Below are 18,351 nucleotides of genomic sequence, written 5' to 3'. Positions count from 1 at the left end.
AAAATCTAAATGAGAAGGACAGGCAGTGTGATAATCTATGGGGAAAGCTTTGGGGGTAGAGGGCACTTCCCATAGCAAAGTCTGGCAACTGGAAACAAGCCTGGTATATTAAGAATTTTGAATACTAAAGGAATATGGGAAATGTGGTAGAATATGTGAGTAAACAAAAAATGTATCTGTGCCTACTCATGGTATCTGTAGGAGAAAATAAAGAAATATTTATTCAGGTTGTAATCATTTCCTAAAGGTGTTATATAAATGGAGGCGTCAGGAAATCTAGGAGTTTTGTATATTCTCAACAAAATTGCAGGCTCTCTGAGAGCAGGGAGTCTGTCTCGGCATTCTTATGTCCCATCTTGTAGCATAATGGCAGACACAGAGAGTAAATATTTGGTGAATGAATGCATAGAGGAAACAAATAATTGCCTAAGACTGAGATTTCACATGTTAATATTATTTGCTTTTATTTTATCTTTCTGTCTCAATTTGGCATTGCATTTGCACCAAATGTAATCATATAAATGGGAAAAAAATGCTAAGATGTAAGAAAACCATCTATAAGGCCTTTAATAATTCTAAGAACCAAGAAGAAAACAGAGTAGAGAAACTGGCAAGAGTACAGTTAACACGTTTATATATTCTTTGTGTTTTACGGTGAAAATATGGATTTCTTGATGTATGTCGTGTCCCTGTAATTTGGAGGCTAATGTGTGCAATTTCTTGTAAAAGAGCTCTTTAGAGTCTCAACCTTAGGAAATAAGTAGCTTTCTTAGTCTCTAATCAGGGGATCGTGAAAACACAAAATACAATTGTTTAAAGAGGAAAATAAACACTTTCCATCAAACCATAGACTTTATGATTTTTTAAGTCCCGAATTGCTTTGTAGATCAAGATTGGCCTATTTATTTTAATGGCAAGCTCTTGGAAAAATCTTGGAAGTTAATAATCAAGTTAATGTAGCACTTCTAAAGCACACTAATTCTGCATTTATTTTAATAAATCTTACTATACCCATAATACACAACTGAGAGGTATTATAACCCAGATAAAGTCACTTTTCTTGTGTAGGAACTACAAAATGAGAGTTGTAATCCATGTGTCAAAAAGTGATTTTATTAAAAATTATCAATTGTCATGAGACTGCTTCTGTTTCTGAAAAGGTCTTGGTACTTTTACAAATGATCTCTCTGTTGGAATCAATCTTTGAACCAATGACAAAATTAAAATTGTATCTATTATCTGTTTGGATACACTTGATTCAGTTAAAATTTTTCTAAAAAATAAATTACATGCTGTAAGAATTATAGGAAAACAACATTTACAGCTCTTGGTTGACAGACTAATTGTTCACAGCATTTCTTTACATAATTAGGGCTTCTACTAAAGTTAAAAAGAACTTCCTGTGCTTGACATCTGGATTAACATTTGGTGAGGGAAAGTGTACCTTTTCCCCGAGTTTCTGTAATGCACGTTTACAAACAGTGCTTTGTAGATAAACTTCCAAGAAGTTCATTGTCACATTTTCCTGCTGTGTATACAGCTGGGACATGGTTGGGTTTGCAAGATGAAACAAATGAATGCTTATCAGCCCCAGCCTAGGTCTTTGTTAATGTCCTTCCATGCCCCCCTCCCCCATCCTACCACCCATTGCAGTTAAAGTTCAACCATTTGGGTTTTAAGTGCAGCACAGCGAGACCACAACTGATACCATCAGGCACATAGACCGTGCTTTGCTAGCGGGTCAGACAGCCAGGCAAGAAGAAAGCAGTGCCAACCCTATTATAAAATCCCTACTTGTTAGGATAACTCTGGTAACATAACAGAGCAGAAAAAGAAGGTAGAGTCTTGTGTTGTTTACTTGTTGTAGAATCAGGCTGCCATGAATCAAAGAGGGCCCACTGGATCTTCTACTAAGGACCTTTCTCCATGAAGAGGACCTAAGTCTGACTGTCTCCTGGTAGGGTCCAGTGTGCTATAGCTCATTTCACCATTAAGACCTTCTCTACTGGATGGCTCATTGTTACAGCTGCTCCAAGGATGATTTAGTGCATGTATCGCAGAATATTGCCAGTAAGCATCTATTATTTCCATAGATCTGTCCTATTCAAGTGGCCCTTATAAATATACATATTTTATCAGCTAAGCTTTCTTAGCTGAGACCTTGGGCTGACAAGGCCACAATTAATACTGCTTCCTGCCTGTCTGGGTATATGTCTATGGTAAGTAAGCATATGGATCAATCAGTGAGCCAACCATGAATCCTTTTAGCTTGGGAAATACAGAACAGTTTTCTCTTCTGGCTCCTGCAGGACTCGGGAGGCTTTATGAGGAAAAGGGAAAAAAAACAGCCTGGTTGAGGACTCTGTCGATTACAGTCACCAACAGGAAGATTTCTACATGAAATACACAGCCCCAGATGGGAACAACTGCATAGCTCACCAGAGTGATCATTAATTTGCTGACATAAAGCTGTGTTTATTTATACATTCTGGCCAAGAAAAACCCCATCACCAATAAGACAATCACAATTAAAGAAGTCAAGTGTTCCTAGAAAAGTATGCTTTTACTTTCTGACCTAAAGATTGGTGTTTGATGAAGTTATTGTAATCTTTCGTGCGGTGTGTGTGTATAGTCACTCAGTCGTGTTCAACTCTTTGTGACCATATGGACTTAAGCCCGCCAGGCTCCTCTGTCCAGGAGATTCTCTGGGCAAGAATACTGGAGTGGGTTGCCATTTCCTCCTTCAGGGGATCTTCCCAACCCAGGGATTGAACCTGCATCTCCTGCATTGCAGGCGGATTCTTTACCGCTGAGCCACCCAGGAAGCTAGCCTCCAACTTCTGTGATTGCAGGGACCGTTGTTGTACCTGTGCTAGTACCCAGCACAGTCTCAGAGACATGGTAAATACCTAAAAATATCTGTGGCGTGAGTGAATGTTCTCTGCAGTCAGGACATCTTCTGTCTACTTTTACCCTGGAAATTCAGTAGGAAAAACCAGCATGGCATCTTCCTTCTGAGTGGTCTTCATCACTTAGCTCTCCTAAATCACTTGACATTTGTATCTCTAGTTTCTCTTTATCTTCCTAAATAATAAACAAGCGTTTATGGAATCCCTAATCTTAGCCCAGTGTCTCTGTGGGTTGTGTATTTCACTTGTATCTTTCAAGTTCAGTATTCTGGGTTCTCATGGCCTCTGTACACATCTCTCTCTGGGGAGCCCTGACCACTCTGTATTGATCATTGCTGGATTACTCATCTGTCTTCCCCTTGGACTGTTAGCTCCACGAGACTGGGATCTGCTTTCTTCTGTATCCCCAGTGTCTAACGTGTTCAGAGTACTGTGAACTTGTGTTGATCTTTATAGAATGAATGAATGAAAGAGGAATGAATGAATGGAATGCCCATATTTATGGTTCGATCATCTTTAGGCACTTGTTTCCGGATGCAGCTAGAGAAGTATCCTGTGTCATGGTGTCCATAGTTGTAATTAGCGGGTCACTAAGACGTGTCATCTGGGCTTGACTGCTGTTGATGTGGTGTGCTGCCTTGCTAATGGGTCTCTATTGCTAAGCAAGGGGCTCAGAAAAAGGCGATCTTTATATAGACATAGCACTAAAAATGAGAGATTTGGTTGTATGAATTTCCAAAGGCCGACCAGGGATATGGCCTGAAATGAATTAGATAAAAAATTTGAATAGCCTTTAAAATGCAGCTCCTGGAAGTGGCTCTTTGCTTTCTGCAGGGTGTTTTCTGGGGGTGTTGCTATGATATGAAAGGTTTTAGGACAAGGGTTTGAAGGTGAATAAAGATTTCAAAGGGACCAAATAAAACAAGAGTCAGATAATACATTTAATGAGATGGTTTTCAGAATACATAACTGTACAATTTTAAAACAGTGAGTTTAAAGTTTTCTGTTGAATACAAATAATACATGTAGTATTAATGGAAAATAGCATCAAGGATGTAATCTATTGTGCCTGTTTTTCCCCGGAGACTGCCTCTTCTATTCATGTAGTCACCAGATAAATCTAGGTGCTGACCTTATATCCCTGCGTGCATGCCGTCACTCAGTCATGACTGACTCTGCGACCTGATAGATTGTAGCCCACCAGGCTCCTCCACCCATAGGATTCTCTAGGCAAGAATACTAGAGTGGGTTGCTCTGCCCTCCTCCAGGGGATCTTTCTGACCCAGGGGTCAAACCCGAGTCTCTTGTGTTCCCTCCTTTGGCAGGCGAGTTCTTTACCACTACCACCACCTGGAAAGCCCCCTTATATCCCTAGTCCTTGACAAATAAAGTGGTATATATTGATATCTATATACTGTAGAAAAGGATGATAAATTTAGTCATTTGTATTCCTCCTTCTATTCCTCTCAGTATTTTATAATGAGATTATTATCTTTACTTCTGTTGGGCAGTTCCATTTTTTCAGATTCATGTCATTTTGCTTGTCTCTCTTGATACCTCATGTTGTAAGAATGAGAATGCTGATGTCTTTACTACCCATCCCTCCCCTGTTCCATGTCTTACTTTGTCAGCTCTTTTACTTTTTCACTAAGTTGAAAGCATCTTAGCATTTATATTCTATTCTTTGGGGAGGGTTTAAGAATGATTTAACAGGAAAATTGAAAACCAAAGACTAGAAATTACTTGACTGAGATCTGGTTAATGTTAGAACTGGGACTAAACCCTAGGGCTTTTGACTCTTAGTCTAGTGGGCTTTCTAGATACGTTCATTGACCTCATTCATCAGATGTTTATTGAATGCTTATTCTCTGCTAGGCACTACATTAAGTACCAGCAATACAAAAATAATAAAAAATTGTCTCAAACCTTATACTCTCATGAAAATAAGAAAAATAGATGTATAAACAAATAACTATGTTTTGACGCAATAAGATGCAAAGGAAGATGTTGTGTAGCCTTTTTTTTTTAACCCCACAGGTCAGAGATTATAGAAATCGATGTAATTATTAAAAGTTACAGTTTTAATATGTTGAGGAGATAGTGTTTCACCCAACTAACTTATGCATATTTGGAAAATAAGGCATTGCTGATATAAAGATAAATTTAAATTGTCTGTTTCAAGTTTAAATATAAAAGCAAAAATTTTATGTATTTATAACTAGAAATTATAATAAATCAGTTTCATGTATTTAATAAGTTTTATGTGAGAATATCCACATATTCTTTAGTTGTCCTTTTAGGTTTGTTTAATATTCTAATTTTAAGTCTAAGGCTTATGCATTTTTTAATAGATCTTTTTTATGGTGACTTGTGAACTTTTTCCTTTCTTTCTTCCTCCCTCAGATTTTCATCACCGTGAATTGCCTGAGTACAGATTTCTCCTCCCAGAAAGGGGTGAAAGGACTTCCTTTGATGATTCAGATTGATACATACAGTTATAATAATCGTAGCAATAAACCCATTCATAGAGCTTATTGCCAGATCAAGGTCTTCTGCGACAAAGTGAGTAAAGATGACAGTTTGTCATAAAGGTATTTTTGTTATTAGATATTACTTTCGATGACATTTCCCCCTTGTCACCTTTGCTTGTCTACTGGTGTCCAAATAATCACTTTCATCACAGTGGGAGTGGTAATTTTTCATTCTCAGCTCTTATTAGCTATCTAGGGAGGCATCAACTGTATTTTTTTTTTTCAGTCAATTATTCTACCACTAATTTAATGACTGACATTGTACTGTGCTATGAGTCTGATTCACATAGATATAACTGATCTAATAGATGGATAGTTTTTAGTGGGTAGGTAGATCCTGTCCCAGAACATACTAATATAACCTCTTTTATTTTATGGGTTAAATGGGTCTCTTCTAGAACCTTTTGGAATGGACACAGCTCCTTTTAAATATGTTCACTAGCAAACATGCTTCAGGAGGAGATGTAGTTTTTGAATCTTCTTGAATCCCCCTGTATGAGATAGATCAATTAGAATAGCAAAGATTAAAATCCCATGATTATGTGGTGAGAGACCCTTGCAAATCCCAAATGTGAATGGGACCAAGCATCAACAGTTTCAGAACCTGTATGATGTCAGCATCATGAGGGGAAGTAATGGACTCACTTGATGACCAAAGAACGGGATACTACCAAGTGGATCCGTAATAGCAGAGGGTGAAGTGGGCCTTTGGAGGACATCTGGTGAAACTGGGGTAGAAGGGGATGGATTGTGCAGACTTGAGTTTACTGGTGGGTGGGTGCAAGGGGAGAAAACATTGAAGTGTTTGGGGCTCTATAAACTTGGGAAAGTTATAAATTGAAGTTCCCTTCTAGGATAAAAATCCTACTCTGAGAAAAAGCTGCTGGGAGTAGAATCCAAGTTGAGTTAGACAAAAACAAAAAGGTTCAGAGGAACAAGAAGTTCCAATCAAAAAGGAAGAGGCAAAAGAAAACAGAGTAGTCAGATCTCAGGAAACACAGGACGATTTTCTGTTATCACTTTGTGAACACAATTAATGTAGGAGCATGAGGACTATCAAGCTAGAAGGATTATCCTAGCTTACTCATTTCACTTAGAAATGACCAACAGAAAAGAAAAAGTGTTGAATCCCATACAGTGTTGCATGAAAAATATAATTAAGGTTAGACTAACTTCTTGTGGACAATGGATGCATGCCCCCAAAACAGGTGATACGTATTATATCACCTTGTATCTATAGCCTATTGTTCCAGATGGGCTTAGAATTTACAAATTTTTAAAATACAAAATTAACAAAATCATGGAAATTATGAAGAACAACATAAACCACAATTTGAAAAACTCAGACATGAGATGTTTGGAGAACAGAATGACTTGAAAAGAGATATAGTAGAATTCAGGAAAGAATTTAGAAGTGGAAGAGTAAAATGTTTCGAAGTAAAGACTACTACAAGTAACATGGGAGTAAATGAATGTAAAAGATAATTCCTTAAGAAAAATACAGGTATAAAATGGCAAAATTTTAAGAACTTGAAAAAATGAGGAAACAAGAGAAAATAATAGATACAGAAGACAGAGAAAGAAGATACAAGGACATATAATATGTATCTCTGTGGGAGAAAACATAAACAATGGAACAGAAGAAAAGCTAAAAAAGAATAAATCAGGAAAACTTAAAAGTTACACATTTTTAAGTGAGTTACCAGGCACTTGGTAAAGTTGATCGAGGATAGCCAATATCAAAAGCCATTGGACTTTAAAAATATTCTTTGGGCATCTAAGAAAAATAAAATAGACAATGGGTCATTAATTTTTTTCATTAATTTTTACTGGAGTATAGTTGATTTACAGTGTTGTGTTGGTTCCAGATGCACAGAAAAGTGAATCAGCCACACACACACATATATCCACTCTTTTCCAGACTTTCCTCCCATATAGGCCACCATAGAGGGTTGAGCTGAGTTCCCTGTGCTACGCAGTAGGTCCCTATTAGCCATCTCCTTTATATATGGTAGACAAGGAATCATTTATAAGGAAACTTTTATTATCAAGCCTTTCAACAGCAATGCCTTGTCAGAAGACAATGATATTTAAAGTAATCAAGTAAAGAAAATGTGAGCCAAGGATTTTACATCTAGCCAAGCTGATTTTCAAGTATAAAGAAAACAGGCAAATTCAAGACAAAATAAAACACGGAAACAAAACCACCAGTGAACAAACAACCAAATGGGCAAAATTCCAGGGAATATTTCTCCTCGAGGAATCTAGTAAAAAACTCTGTTTAGACACCAATATGACTGTAAAGACATTGATAAAAGGACTGATGGTGAACATTCCACGTCTTTTTATCTTGGATCTAATGCTAAAATGATGGGAGAGATAGGAATGGCAATATGATGTGTTCTGACAATAATTAAGACATAATTATTTAGTAATTGGGTAGGGTGGGAGAGAATATGAAAAATAGATTAAACTGGCAATTGCTTATAGATGTTGCTATTATTTTGGTTTCTAAGTCATGTCCAATTCTTTTGTGACCCCATAGACTGTAGCCTGCCAGACTCCTCTGTTCATGGGATTTCCCAGACAAGAATACTAGAGTGGGTTGTCATTTCCTTCTCCAGGGGATCTTCCCAACCCAGGGATCGAACCCAAGTCTCCTGCATTGCAGGCAGATTCTTTACTACTGAGCCACCAGGGAGTTGGCTGGATGTAAAAGAGTATGAGTTCAGTTAGATCCTGGGGAGAGGAGAGAAAGGGGAAAAAGAGGTTAGTGGCTAATTCAGAATTGCCAGCACTCTTAACGGTGCTGCAGTCAGATGTAGATCAAAGAGCTATAGGGCCATTAAAACGTCCGAATTGTCGTTTAGCAGAGTTGGAGAGGAGGAAGAAGTGGGCATCTCTGAACAGAAGGCAGAGATGGTCATGAGACGAGAGAAGGAAGCAAACTAACTCGAACTGCACTGAGTTTAGAGACATGTGGCATAATGGAAAATGTCTCTAAAATCTCGATAGCGTTTCAAGTTGTGATGATTTTAATTAGTGCCTATCGTCAGAGCAGCACAGCCCTCTCAGGCCCAGTTAGGCAGCTTCCATGATATAGAGGAGGCACAGTTAGGTCGGTAGACACAGTTATGTAGATGAGAAAATTGCCAGGGCCACAGGTAACTTGCCAGTCATGTGGTGAAAAAGCAGAGTAGCTGCATGTAAATCCATGTCTGATCCCAAACTCATATTCCTTTTTTTTCCCCCTTTTTTTCCTTGTATCTTTAATTCAGCATATTAAACGTTAAGAAAGCATTTTCTTTTTTTTTTTTTTTTTTAAGAAAGCATTTTCAAATGATGTACAAGGTGGAATTTTTAAAGTACGTGTGGGAGAACAATTAAATGATTTGAATTCCCTTCTTTTATTCCAGAAGTTTCAAGGGGAATAGTAGAATCCCCGTCCCTGAATCTCCTTCTTGGAAGGAAGGAGGAAGATTAGGAGCAAGGAGAAAAGGAAGGAAGGGTGGAATGGAGGCCCTGGGCAATTCATTTACCTTTATGTCACAGCTAGAATTAAAAGGATGAAAGAGAAGGCTTAAGGGATGCTCGTATAATTATTTGTTTCGAGTGTTGATGTAATAAATACTAAAAATCAAAATAAACCATAAAATGCAGAATAAACAGAATGCCGTATTATTGTTCACTATGCCCTAGAATGAGAGGGACTCCAAGGAACTAGTGATGCAAAGAGTCTCTAGTGGGTCTTTTTTTAGTTAACATGATGATGAGGATCAGGAAACTCATAGGGAAGGAATCTCATGGGATAAGCAGATTATGTTAATCTTAACTGCTCTTAATTATTCTGATAAGCTAGATGCAAAATCTTTTGCTATGTTTAGTCATTATATTTGTAGCCATGAATTCAAAATATAGGCAAAACTCACTCCTGGGACATTTTAACTCTTGCATGTTTCAAATGGGTGTGTAAATGCAAAAGATTAATTTGAATCATCCTCTAAAGCAAAAGAATTAAGAGCTATTCTATTTTAAAACTGTAAATTTCCCACAGATTAGAGTTTTAAACAGATGGAATTTTGTACTATTTATAGTTCCCCAGGTTGATTTCTAATTAATGCACCTGTAAGATTGCAGATGAAAATAAAGGACTTCTCTCCCTTTTTTGATATTAGAATTTCTTTTATTGAAATACATATGTTTATGACTTAAAAATTCAGGATCTGCTATATGGCTATATCTTTATCAGTACTTTTGTCTGTATTTTTATGGGCTTAGTCACTCAATCGTGTCCAACTCTTTGTGATCCCATGAACTGTAGCCCGATAGGCTTCTCTGTCAATGGAATTTTCCAGGCAAGAATACTAGAGTGACTTGCCATTTCCTACTCCAGGGGATCTTCCCAACCCAGAGTTTGAACCTGCGTCTCTTGTGTCTCCTGTGTTGGCAAATGGATTCTTTACTACTATGCCACCTGGGAAGCAGATATCTTTATATCTGTATTTAATTCAGTTATCTTTCATGAAAAACCAGAATCATATTACTGCAAAGAGCAACTATATATTGTTCACAACTTAAAAAAAAAGCCACCTTCTCGTAAGAATTTTCCCCTTCTTTTTTAATTCCTGCTTAGAATTATCTTGGAGATTATAAAAAACTAAAGATATTCCTCCAAAGTACCTTCTTGGTACCTTGGCCAACTTTAAATAGGTTAAGGACACATTATTGAGACAAACTTAAGAGAAACAGCTTAAGTATCAAATATAAATATAAAGATAGCCATCACCTCTCAAGAGGTGGCAAAGGTATAATCAGTATAATCAGGAAATCTCTGGCATCTTTTTTTCCTTTCTCCAAATTTAACACTCTATAATGAACATCTAAGTGGGGGAAATTATTTTCAAATGATAAATTTGGTGTTTGTAGCAAATTATACCCTTCTGGAAGAACCAGACTTTTTTACATTTTAATGAGAGTGAAAATATTTTCCAGAAGCTTTGGGTCACAAATAATCAGAAGGAAAGGAATTCTTGGAAGGTCACAGTCAAGGATGCATTCTTCATCTTAATTGAATGTATCAAAGCTGCCCTGGGTCACTGTGAATCAAAGTGTTATTTTAAATATGAGGATGGTGGCCCTCCTAAGTTTGGATACTATCAGAATTGCTTTGGTGTGCTGACATCTGGGCCTTCTGGGCAGGGAGTTTCTTACATAGATGTGGTACCCAGACTAGGCGCTATGGAGAACTACTCCATGTTTTATGTTAATCCTGCAGGTTTGGCGTATCAAAGAATACCTGTAAAATAATAGCAGGTGACTTTATTTCCTAAAAATTAACACTGAACATGTATAAATCTTGAAACGGTAATTTCAGAACTTTTCTTCACATAAATTGTTGTACAAGACAAAAGACTAATTTTAAAATAAAATTGCTCAACAAACTTTGGGATGTGTCTTGAGTGAGTTATAATTTATGTAGGTAAATTTCTATATTTTGACTTACATGCAATACTATATTGTACAGAACTTCAAATACAGAGAAAAAAGTCCTACATGTACACAACCAAAAATGAATAATAAGGGCCTTTTGCTTATGTTTCATACCCATCTGAACAAAGTCATCTTTGTTCATTTAGCACTCTATTTTTTTTCTGAAAATATTATACCTTATCTAGACAAAAATCTCTACAAAACTTTTACTATATCTTGAAGAGATTTTCCAAGGAAATATTTTTATATTTTATCTCCTTCTTTCTATGAATTTCTATGGTTTATAAACATCAGTGACAATTTAAAACTTAAAAATAGACCACTGTAAATGATTAGTCTCTTTTTGGAGTAAAAAGCTTTTTGACATAAAAATGCACATTTATAACATCTGTTTAAACTATTATAAGCATCCAAATCTTACCAACATAAAGTTCTTAGAACTTTCCTGGCACAAAGGAAGTGCCACATCTGATTAGCTGTCATCACTTGTTCATCAAGAATTAGCTCTAAAGCCGTGTCCTTTATGGTGGATGCCTCCATTGGCCACATGTCTCCATGTGTCATGGCCTTACTTTGGCCAGAATCGGGAATATGTTTTTTTTTTTTTTTAAAGACAGTTTGATAAGCAAAATTTATATTTCAATGTTTTACTTCTAAGCCATTAACATATCCCTTTCTGTGAACTGACTTCGTGACTCTTGTCCATTTTTTAACTGGTATGTTAGTTGTTGTTTTCTTTTTAAATTTGAATCATTATTTATATGTTATTGATTTAACACTTTATATGAGATTTTATGGGCTTCCCTGGTTTCTCAGGCCGTAAAGAATCTGCCTACAATGTGGGAGACCTGGGTTCGATCCCTGGGTTGGGAAGATCCCCTGGAGGAGGGCAGGGCAACCCACTCCAGTATTCTGGCCTGGAGAATCCCCATGGACAGAGGCACCTGGTGGGCTACAGTCTGTGGGGTCACAAAAGGTCAGACACAACTGAGTGATGAAGCCCAGCACAGCACATGAGATTTATATAGCAAGTATTTCCACCAGCTTGTCCCTTGCTTTTTAATTGATCTGTGTGTATTTAACAGAAGGATTAAATTGTATATTCTCAGATCTATCTCTTTTGTGTGTGATAACTTGGGGATTTTCTAGGGGTAGAGGTTGCTGACCAGTCCATACTTTGCTATTTTTTAAATGTGCTGCCACAAAGGGCAGAAATAGTAAATGTGGATTTGAAATCTAGGGGAAGAGTTTAGGCTGGGAGAGTCTATCTGTCACCTGTCTAGAGCACCTTGGAAATATGGGTATAGATGAACTTCTCTGCCAAAAGAATGGAGAGAGGGAAAGGAAAAGGAAACTGTGTTGAAATGTCTGTATTTGGGGTGTGAGAAGAGGAAATTGAGTCAGCAAAGCTGACATCAAGGGTGACCAAAAAGAGAAGAGGTTGATCAAAGAATCGTGGAAGACCAAGAGGGCAAGAGACATAGGTCACGGTCAACTGGTTAATTTGGATGGAGTTGGCAAGAGAAGCCAATGAAAAAGTCAAATTACAAGGAACAGAGGAGCAAAAAGGCAAATTGAATGCTATTTCCAAGAGCATATGAACATATTAAGACAAAACCCCAGATCGTACTTGTATATACAAAATCTTACTCCCTGTGTAGTTTGCTTCAGCCCTACCTCATTTTCCCTTCTGTAGAAATTTTTTAAAGTTCCATACCAAGGAGCCAAGGAAAAGTTTTATAGGAAATTCACACTCAAGTTTCATGCCCACTCCATGATTAGGAAAGATAACAGGCCAATGCTTCATCCTACGGCATTTTATTTTAAATAAATATCACTAAAATTACTTAACCGGCTTCACTGGGATGGGGAACTGAGTCTGGCTTTTCTGTAGGAATTCAAAATTGGAGTTGTTTAAATAGGCAAGATACCAAAAAAGGGGAGACTTTGGGAGGAGTGGGATCCCTCCCTCTCCAAGGAGGTCAGCAACATCGGGTAGACTAAGGGGCGGTAGACCTCGCTGGAGGATGGAACCGCGGCTGCCTGCCTCTCCTCCCCACGTTTTATTTCTTATCCCTGTGACTTGTGTGTAGACAGCTGTTTTGCACGCCCTGGTAACATGCCTGGCATTGTCTGCATTTGTTTTTCCCTGTCAGGGAGCAGAAAGAAAAATCCGAGATGAAGAGAGGAAGCAGAACAGGAAGAAGGGGAAAGGCCAGGCCTCCCAAACCCAGTGCAACAACTGTGAGTGTGGCTGCGAAGGGGGGTGGGCTTCAGCCAGGCCAGGTCCCCCGAGGAATGGGTGGAAAGAAGTGGGTTGCAGGTAAAATATGCACGTCCGAGTTACGGCTGGGCCCTCATGGCTCAGACAGTAATGGATCTGCCTGCAATGAGGGAGACCTGGGTTCGACCCCTGGGTTCGACCCCTGGGTTGGGAAGTTCCCCTGGAAGAGGGCATGGCAATCCACTCCAGTATTCTTGCCTAGAGAATCTCCATGGACAGAGAAGCCTGGCGGGCTACAGTCCATGCGGTTGCAAAGAGTCAGACACGACTGAGTGACTAAGCGCAGCACAAGTTATGGCTAGCCAAGGCGATGGGGTGCACCATCCCTGTGAAAGGGAAATAGAATCATGTGATCACACTAGAGCTAGGAGCGAGGTTCTAATAGTCCAGAGACCAGCATCCTCCTTCTCCAGACAAGAAATCTAGGGTGCAGAGAGGAGCAAGAGAGCACCCCCTCAGGAGTGCTCACTCCCAAGTCCACACTTTCCGCTGGTCTGGTGATGGGAGAGGGGAGGCTTTTAAAGTGTGTTCACACATATGGCATTTGGGATGCTTCATAGGAGAAAATCGTGAACTTTAGCCAAGACTAGAGCTTACAAGTGAGAGTTCTTAAGTCATCTACAGCCCTCGCACTTACGGGTTTTGTGATCGTGTCCAGCCTCTGATGGGAAGGTGGCAGCGATACCGTTACAGAAGAAGAGCGACATCACCTACTTCAAGACGATGCCTGATCTGCACTCCCAGCCCGTCCTCTTCATACCTGATGTTCACTTTGCAAACCTGCAGAGGACAGGACAGGTATGGCTGACCTGCTCACATCTACCTGCCATCCATCCCCTGCACAGGTAGAGCCTTAAGAGAGCATCACTTCCGGCACCATTGACCTGAAAAATAAAACCCATGCATTCGACCAAGAGTCAGCCAGTTCCTACAGAAAATGTAATTTTATAGAAAGGAATGTCTCAGGAGAGGAAACCAACTTACTAAGGGGAAGGTGAGAGTGAGCTGATAATAGTGAAGTGTTGACAAAGCAATGAAAGAGGAAGAAAGTAAGAAGGCTGATAACCTGTAAGGCAAGTTTTGTTAGTTTTGTTCTGTGGGATCCTCATGATGCGATAGGGCTCCATCTAATGGTGGGAAATTGAACTGCACCCATTGGAAAGTGGCTTCAGAGGAAAATTCTTTGATTAAATAAAACTGTTAAAAACTTTTTCTTAGTAAATTGACAGTTACTGTTGAATAGATAAATTATTTTAAACCAAAATAAAAATGAGATTGTAGACAAGCCTTTTAAAAGATAATTCCTGTCTTCTAGTTCTAGTTACAAGTGAAATTATAGAGATAATATTATAATACATAAACATCCAATAATTAGCTCCTTATGGTAGCTCATGTTAATGATATGTTATGCAGCCACTAAAATTATAATTAGGAAAACTATGTAGCAACATAGGAACTAGTTATGATAATGTTCAGTGGGGAAAAGGTAGAATATTCATTTGTGTCTACATTGTGATTCCAAATACTGGGTTGGCCTGAAAGTTCATTTGGAGTTTTTGCAAGATGTTACAAGAAAAATTGCAATAGTTGATGAGTATTAAGAGGTGGATGTGTATTTTTTTCTTTTTGTAATGTCCTTAGTATTGTCTATTTTATGTGATAAATTAAAATTGGTTAAAAAAAGTTACTTCCCTAGCATTAGCCAGAATTGTCTTTCTGTTGAGAAAGAGGTGTATAGTGACACATTCAAGTTTTTCTTCCGTTCTAGTGTTAAGATATTCATTGGAATTGACCTTAGTCTAGGAGCAGAAATCATTATTGGCTTAACTTTCTTGAGAATATTTTGTCCCCATGCCATTTTATTTTGTGTATGAGACAAAACAGTAATACAACCAGAACTTTTTAGTTGGTGTTTTTAACACCAACTAAATATGGGTAGCAGAATATCCCCTAGTTTTTTCCTTAGAGTGCCTTACATTCAAGTTTAACATTCTCATCTTGTCTTACTTGTCTGATAGGAAAAAGACACAAAGATGAAAGGAAGAACATTATGATTTATTAAGACATGAGTGCCAGCCCCTAATTTTATTTTTTAATTCCCAAGAACATGGTGATTTGTGTATTTACAGTCTTTGTAAATACATGATATATTTTGAAGCTAGGTAGTCACACCTTTAGGAGAGAGGGGATGATTGAGTTAAACTGCTCTCACTGTTTACTATTATGGTTCTGGCTTTAACCCTATGTCAAAGCTGACAAGCTGACCTGTTCTCTTGGCAAGATTTCCCTAAAATACGCAAAGCTGTAAATGAATCTTAAGAGGAAAACTGACCAAATGTGACCGCTCGTGACTGTCTCTGGCCTCACTTGCCCCCTCTGTGTCCTGAGCAGGACTCCTAGCCTGTGGCTGAGCAGAAGGAAAGTGTAGTCTTTGCCATTTGTTGGTTTCAGCAGTTTGCAAAGCAGCCCAATCAGCGTCCCCTGGGGCATCAGCAAAGTTTAAGTCCTGCTGTCCTTGAAGAGCCTCAGGCTTTCCCTGTGGCTTTGGAGTCAGAATGTAGGGTTCAGTGAGGGAGCCTGCTGAGCCCCGGGTGACAAAGGAACACACTCTTCTGTGCACTGGGTCAGTGCGTGAATATCCCGTGGCTGATCAACGTGCTTGGCTGAAGGAAAAGAGCACCCGCAGTAGCCGGTCAGAAAAGGCTGCCTGTTCTTAGAAAAGTTAGGAGTCTTGGGGGATGAGTCCAGAGGCAGGAGGGCAGAGGGCAGTGCTGTGATGTTGGAAGTGGGCAAGGGACAGGGCTTGGCAAGCTTCGACAGGTCAAACGAGAGCCAGCTGTGGCCGCTCGCAAGCTGGCTCGGTTCCCCCATGAGGGAGCAGGGATGGAAGGGAGGAAGGCAGGTGATGGTGTGATGCTCAGTATCCGCTACTGCTATGGACCTGGCAAAGTCAGCCGCATGGCAGCCCTTCAGCTGCAGAACAAGCAGCCGGCTAGCTTTCACTGTCAGCCCACATGTCCCCCAGTCCCTCACTGTCTCATTGATTCACTTGTGAGTTGAAATATTCACCAGATCGTTATCAAAAACTCATAGGAGGGCATTGTTACCGAGTCCATGCTCACTCTGCTCCCCGCACGACAGGCCAGTAAATCAGAGACAAGGAATGCGGAGGCAAGGAATACGACATTATTCAGAAAGTGAGCAGACCAACAAGGTGGCAGACTAGTATCTCCAAATGACCGTCTTCTCTGGGCCTGGATGCCAGTTTCTTTTATAGAACAGAGATGGGGAGGAGGTGAGGAAGTAAAATAAAAAGGTCATAAGTCTTGCAAGTATCTCCTGGAATGGCCAGCCTGAGGAAGATGGTGGGGAGGTGGGATGGGGACAGGTTGTGTTAATATCTTCTTTTTTTGTAAAATTCAGACAGAGGGGCAGGGTTCCCCAGGCAGGACTTTTAGTAAACAAAAGCAACGGGAAAGCAAAAGTTAAAGAAACAGATCCGCTATGGAGTCAGATTCTGTTCTCCCCTGAAATAGCATGAACCCAGCGTGCAGGCACAGTGGAGGTCTTTAGTTTCCCTCTCCCCGCATTAAAGCCCAGATATGCATGGTGCCTTTTGTCAAGAACCCTTGAAGAGAAGTGACAGAGGAGCTTGGGAGAAATTGTGGGATGCAGAGGCATCATTCCTCTGGACCATCTGTACTTGGCAGCTATCAGCCTTCCTCAAGGCACCCGAACCCAGGGAGGACATCCCTTCTCCCTCACACCTTCGAGAACCGTCTCCCTGACTTGTGGCTTGTGTGAACCACCTCCGCCCAAATCACAGGCGTCCTTGATAAGAATTCAGGTTCCCAAGGTTCATTCCAGGTCTTTTAAATTAAAATCTCCAACGGGGAGCCTGGGAATTTGCGTTTATGAGAAGTTCTCCGGATGGTTTTTATGTATTCTGAAGTTTGAGAACACTGTGTAAAAAGTGAATTTGTGCGTTAAGCACTGTGGCCGACCAGGAGGAAACGGTGGGTCAGCCTGTGCGAGGAGGAGGAAAAGTGGCAGTGCGGGGCGGTGACGGGGACAGTGCAGCAGAGCTGCTCAGGAAGCCAGGAGGACACTCAGGAGAAGGCTGCTTCTGGTTCTGCATCACCAGTCCGCTTCGCAGAGGGCTGTCCATTACCCGACCCGGTTGGTGAAGCAGGGCGGATGTATTATGCCACATTTCAAGAAAGCAGCGAAATACCAAGTCAGCATCAGGCACTTTCCCCCGAATCTAGTCTTGAGTCCAGTGCTATGGCCCAGGCTCCCCGGCTTATGTGGGTCCCCCTGGATTCATCTAAATAAACGGTCCATTATGAGCATAACCAGTGCTCCGATGCCCCTGAAACTTGGGGCGTGGGGAGGAAACGTCTTACCTTCATTGCCTTGTGTTTAAGAAGAAAGGATACAATGCAACCATAGACATTAAAAAGTTTCAGAGGAAAACGTTCCCCATGGAAACCTCAGCTAATGACTAGCATGGCTCATTCCCGGAGAGTTCCAGGCAACGATCTCTGTTGTATAACTAAGTCCGGGCTTGGTGGCAGCCTGGAAACTGGCACAAGCCTTTGAGAAAGTTTACGCGGAGGGTGTTGGTCTCCACACGGCTGTTTCTCACCCAGGTGGCTGTGGCAGGGCCGTTGATGAAATGGACGGGAACCCAGAGGTGATTTTTGAAGTTCAGTGTGTGAATGTTGCATACTAACCAGTGTCATTCTTCACCCAAATGAAAATGATCCTGAAGCACATAGTTAAAGCTCTTGAAAGGCCCACAATTAATTGCCATAAATAACTGGGTGAAGAGGACTTAACATACACAGCAGCTCCCCCTCTGGATTTCCAGAGCTGCATAAAATAACAGGGATGCTTCATAATGTCTTTAAATCTGATTAGGCCCGTTGCCATGCTGACCACCTAAAGAAGTCTCTTTCCCTTCTGGCCAGAACTCCTCCTATAGCCAGAAACACCTCCTAGGGCTAGGTGACATTTCCTGGCCTGAAGATAGTTGACTCCTAGATTTTTGTGGTCGTGGGATCAGGGTAGCCCAAGTCCCTTTCGGAAATAAACAAAGGCCTGGGCTTACTTTCTGGAACTTGCTTCCCTCTGT

General features: G+C 40.1%; 1 protein-coding gene across 4 annotated transcripts in view; it reads left to right on the top strand.

Moving 5' to 3' along the window:
• The window catches only part of GRHL2 (grainyhead like transcription factor 2), a 166,445-nt gene that overhangs the window by 119,820 nt on the left and 28,274 nt on the right, over window positions 1-18,351 (top strand). For all 4 annotated transcript variants that reach the window (XM_043879827.1, XM_043879826.1, XM_043879825.1 and 1 more), the window contains exons 9-11: window positions 5,313-5,471; window positions 13,087-13,174; window positions 13,873-14,012. In XM_043879827.1, coding sequence (XP_043735762.1) covers window positions 5,313-5,471; window positions 13,087-13,174; window positions 13,873-14,012 — 387 coding nt within the window. The remainder of the gene's footprint in view (window positions 1-5,312; window positions 5,472-13,086; window positions 13,175-13,872; window positions 14,013-18,351) is intronic.

The sequence above is a fragment of the Cervus elaphus genome, chromosome 21, assembly GCF_910594005.1.
Source record: "Cervus elaphus chromosome 21, mCerEla1.1, whole genome shotgun sequence".
Classification (NCBI taxonomy): Eukaryota; Metazoa; Chordata; class Mammalia; order Artiodactyla; family Cervidae; genus Cervus; species Cervus elaphus.
This window is presented reverse-complemented; position numbering and strand designations above follow the sequence as displayed.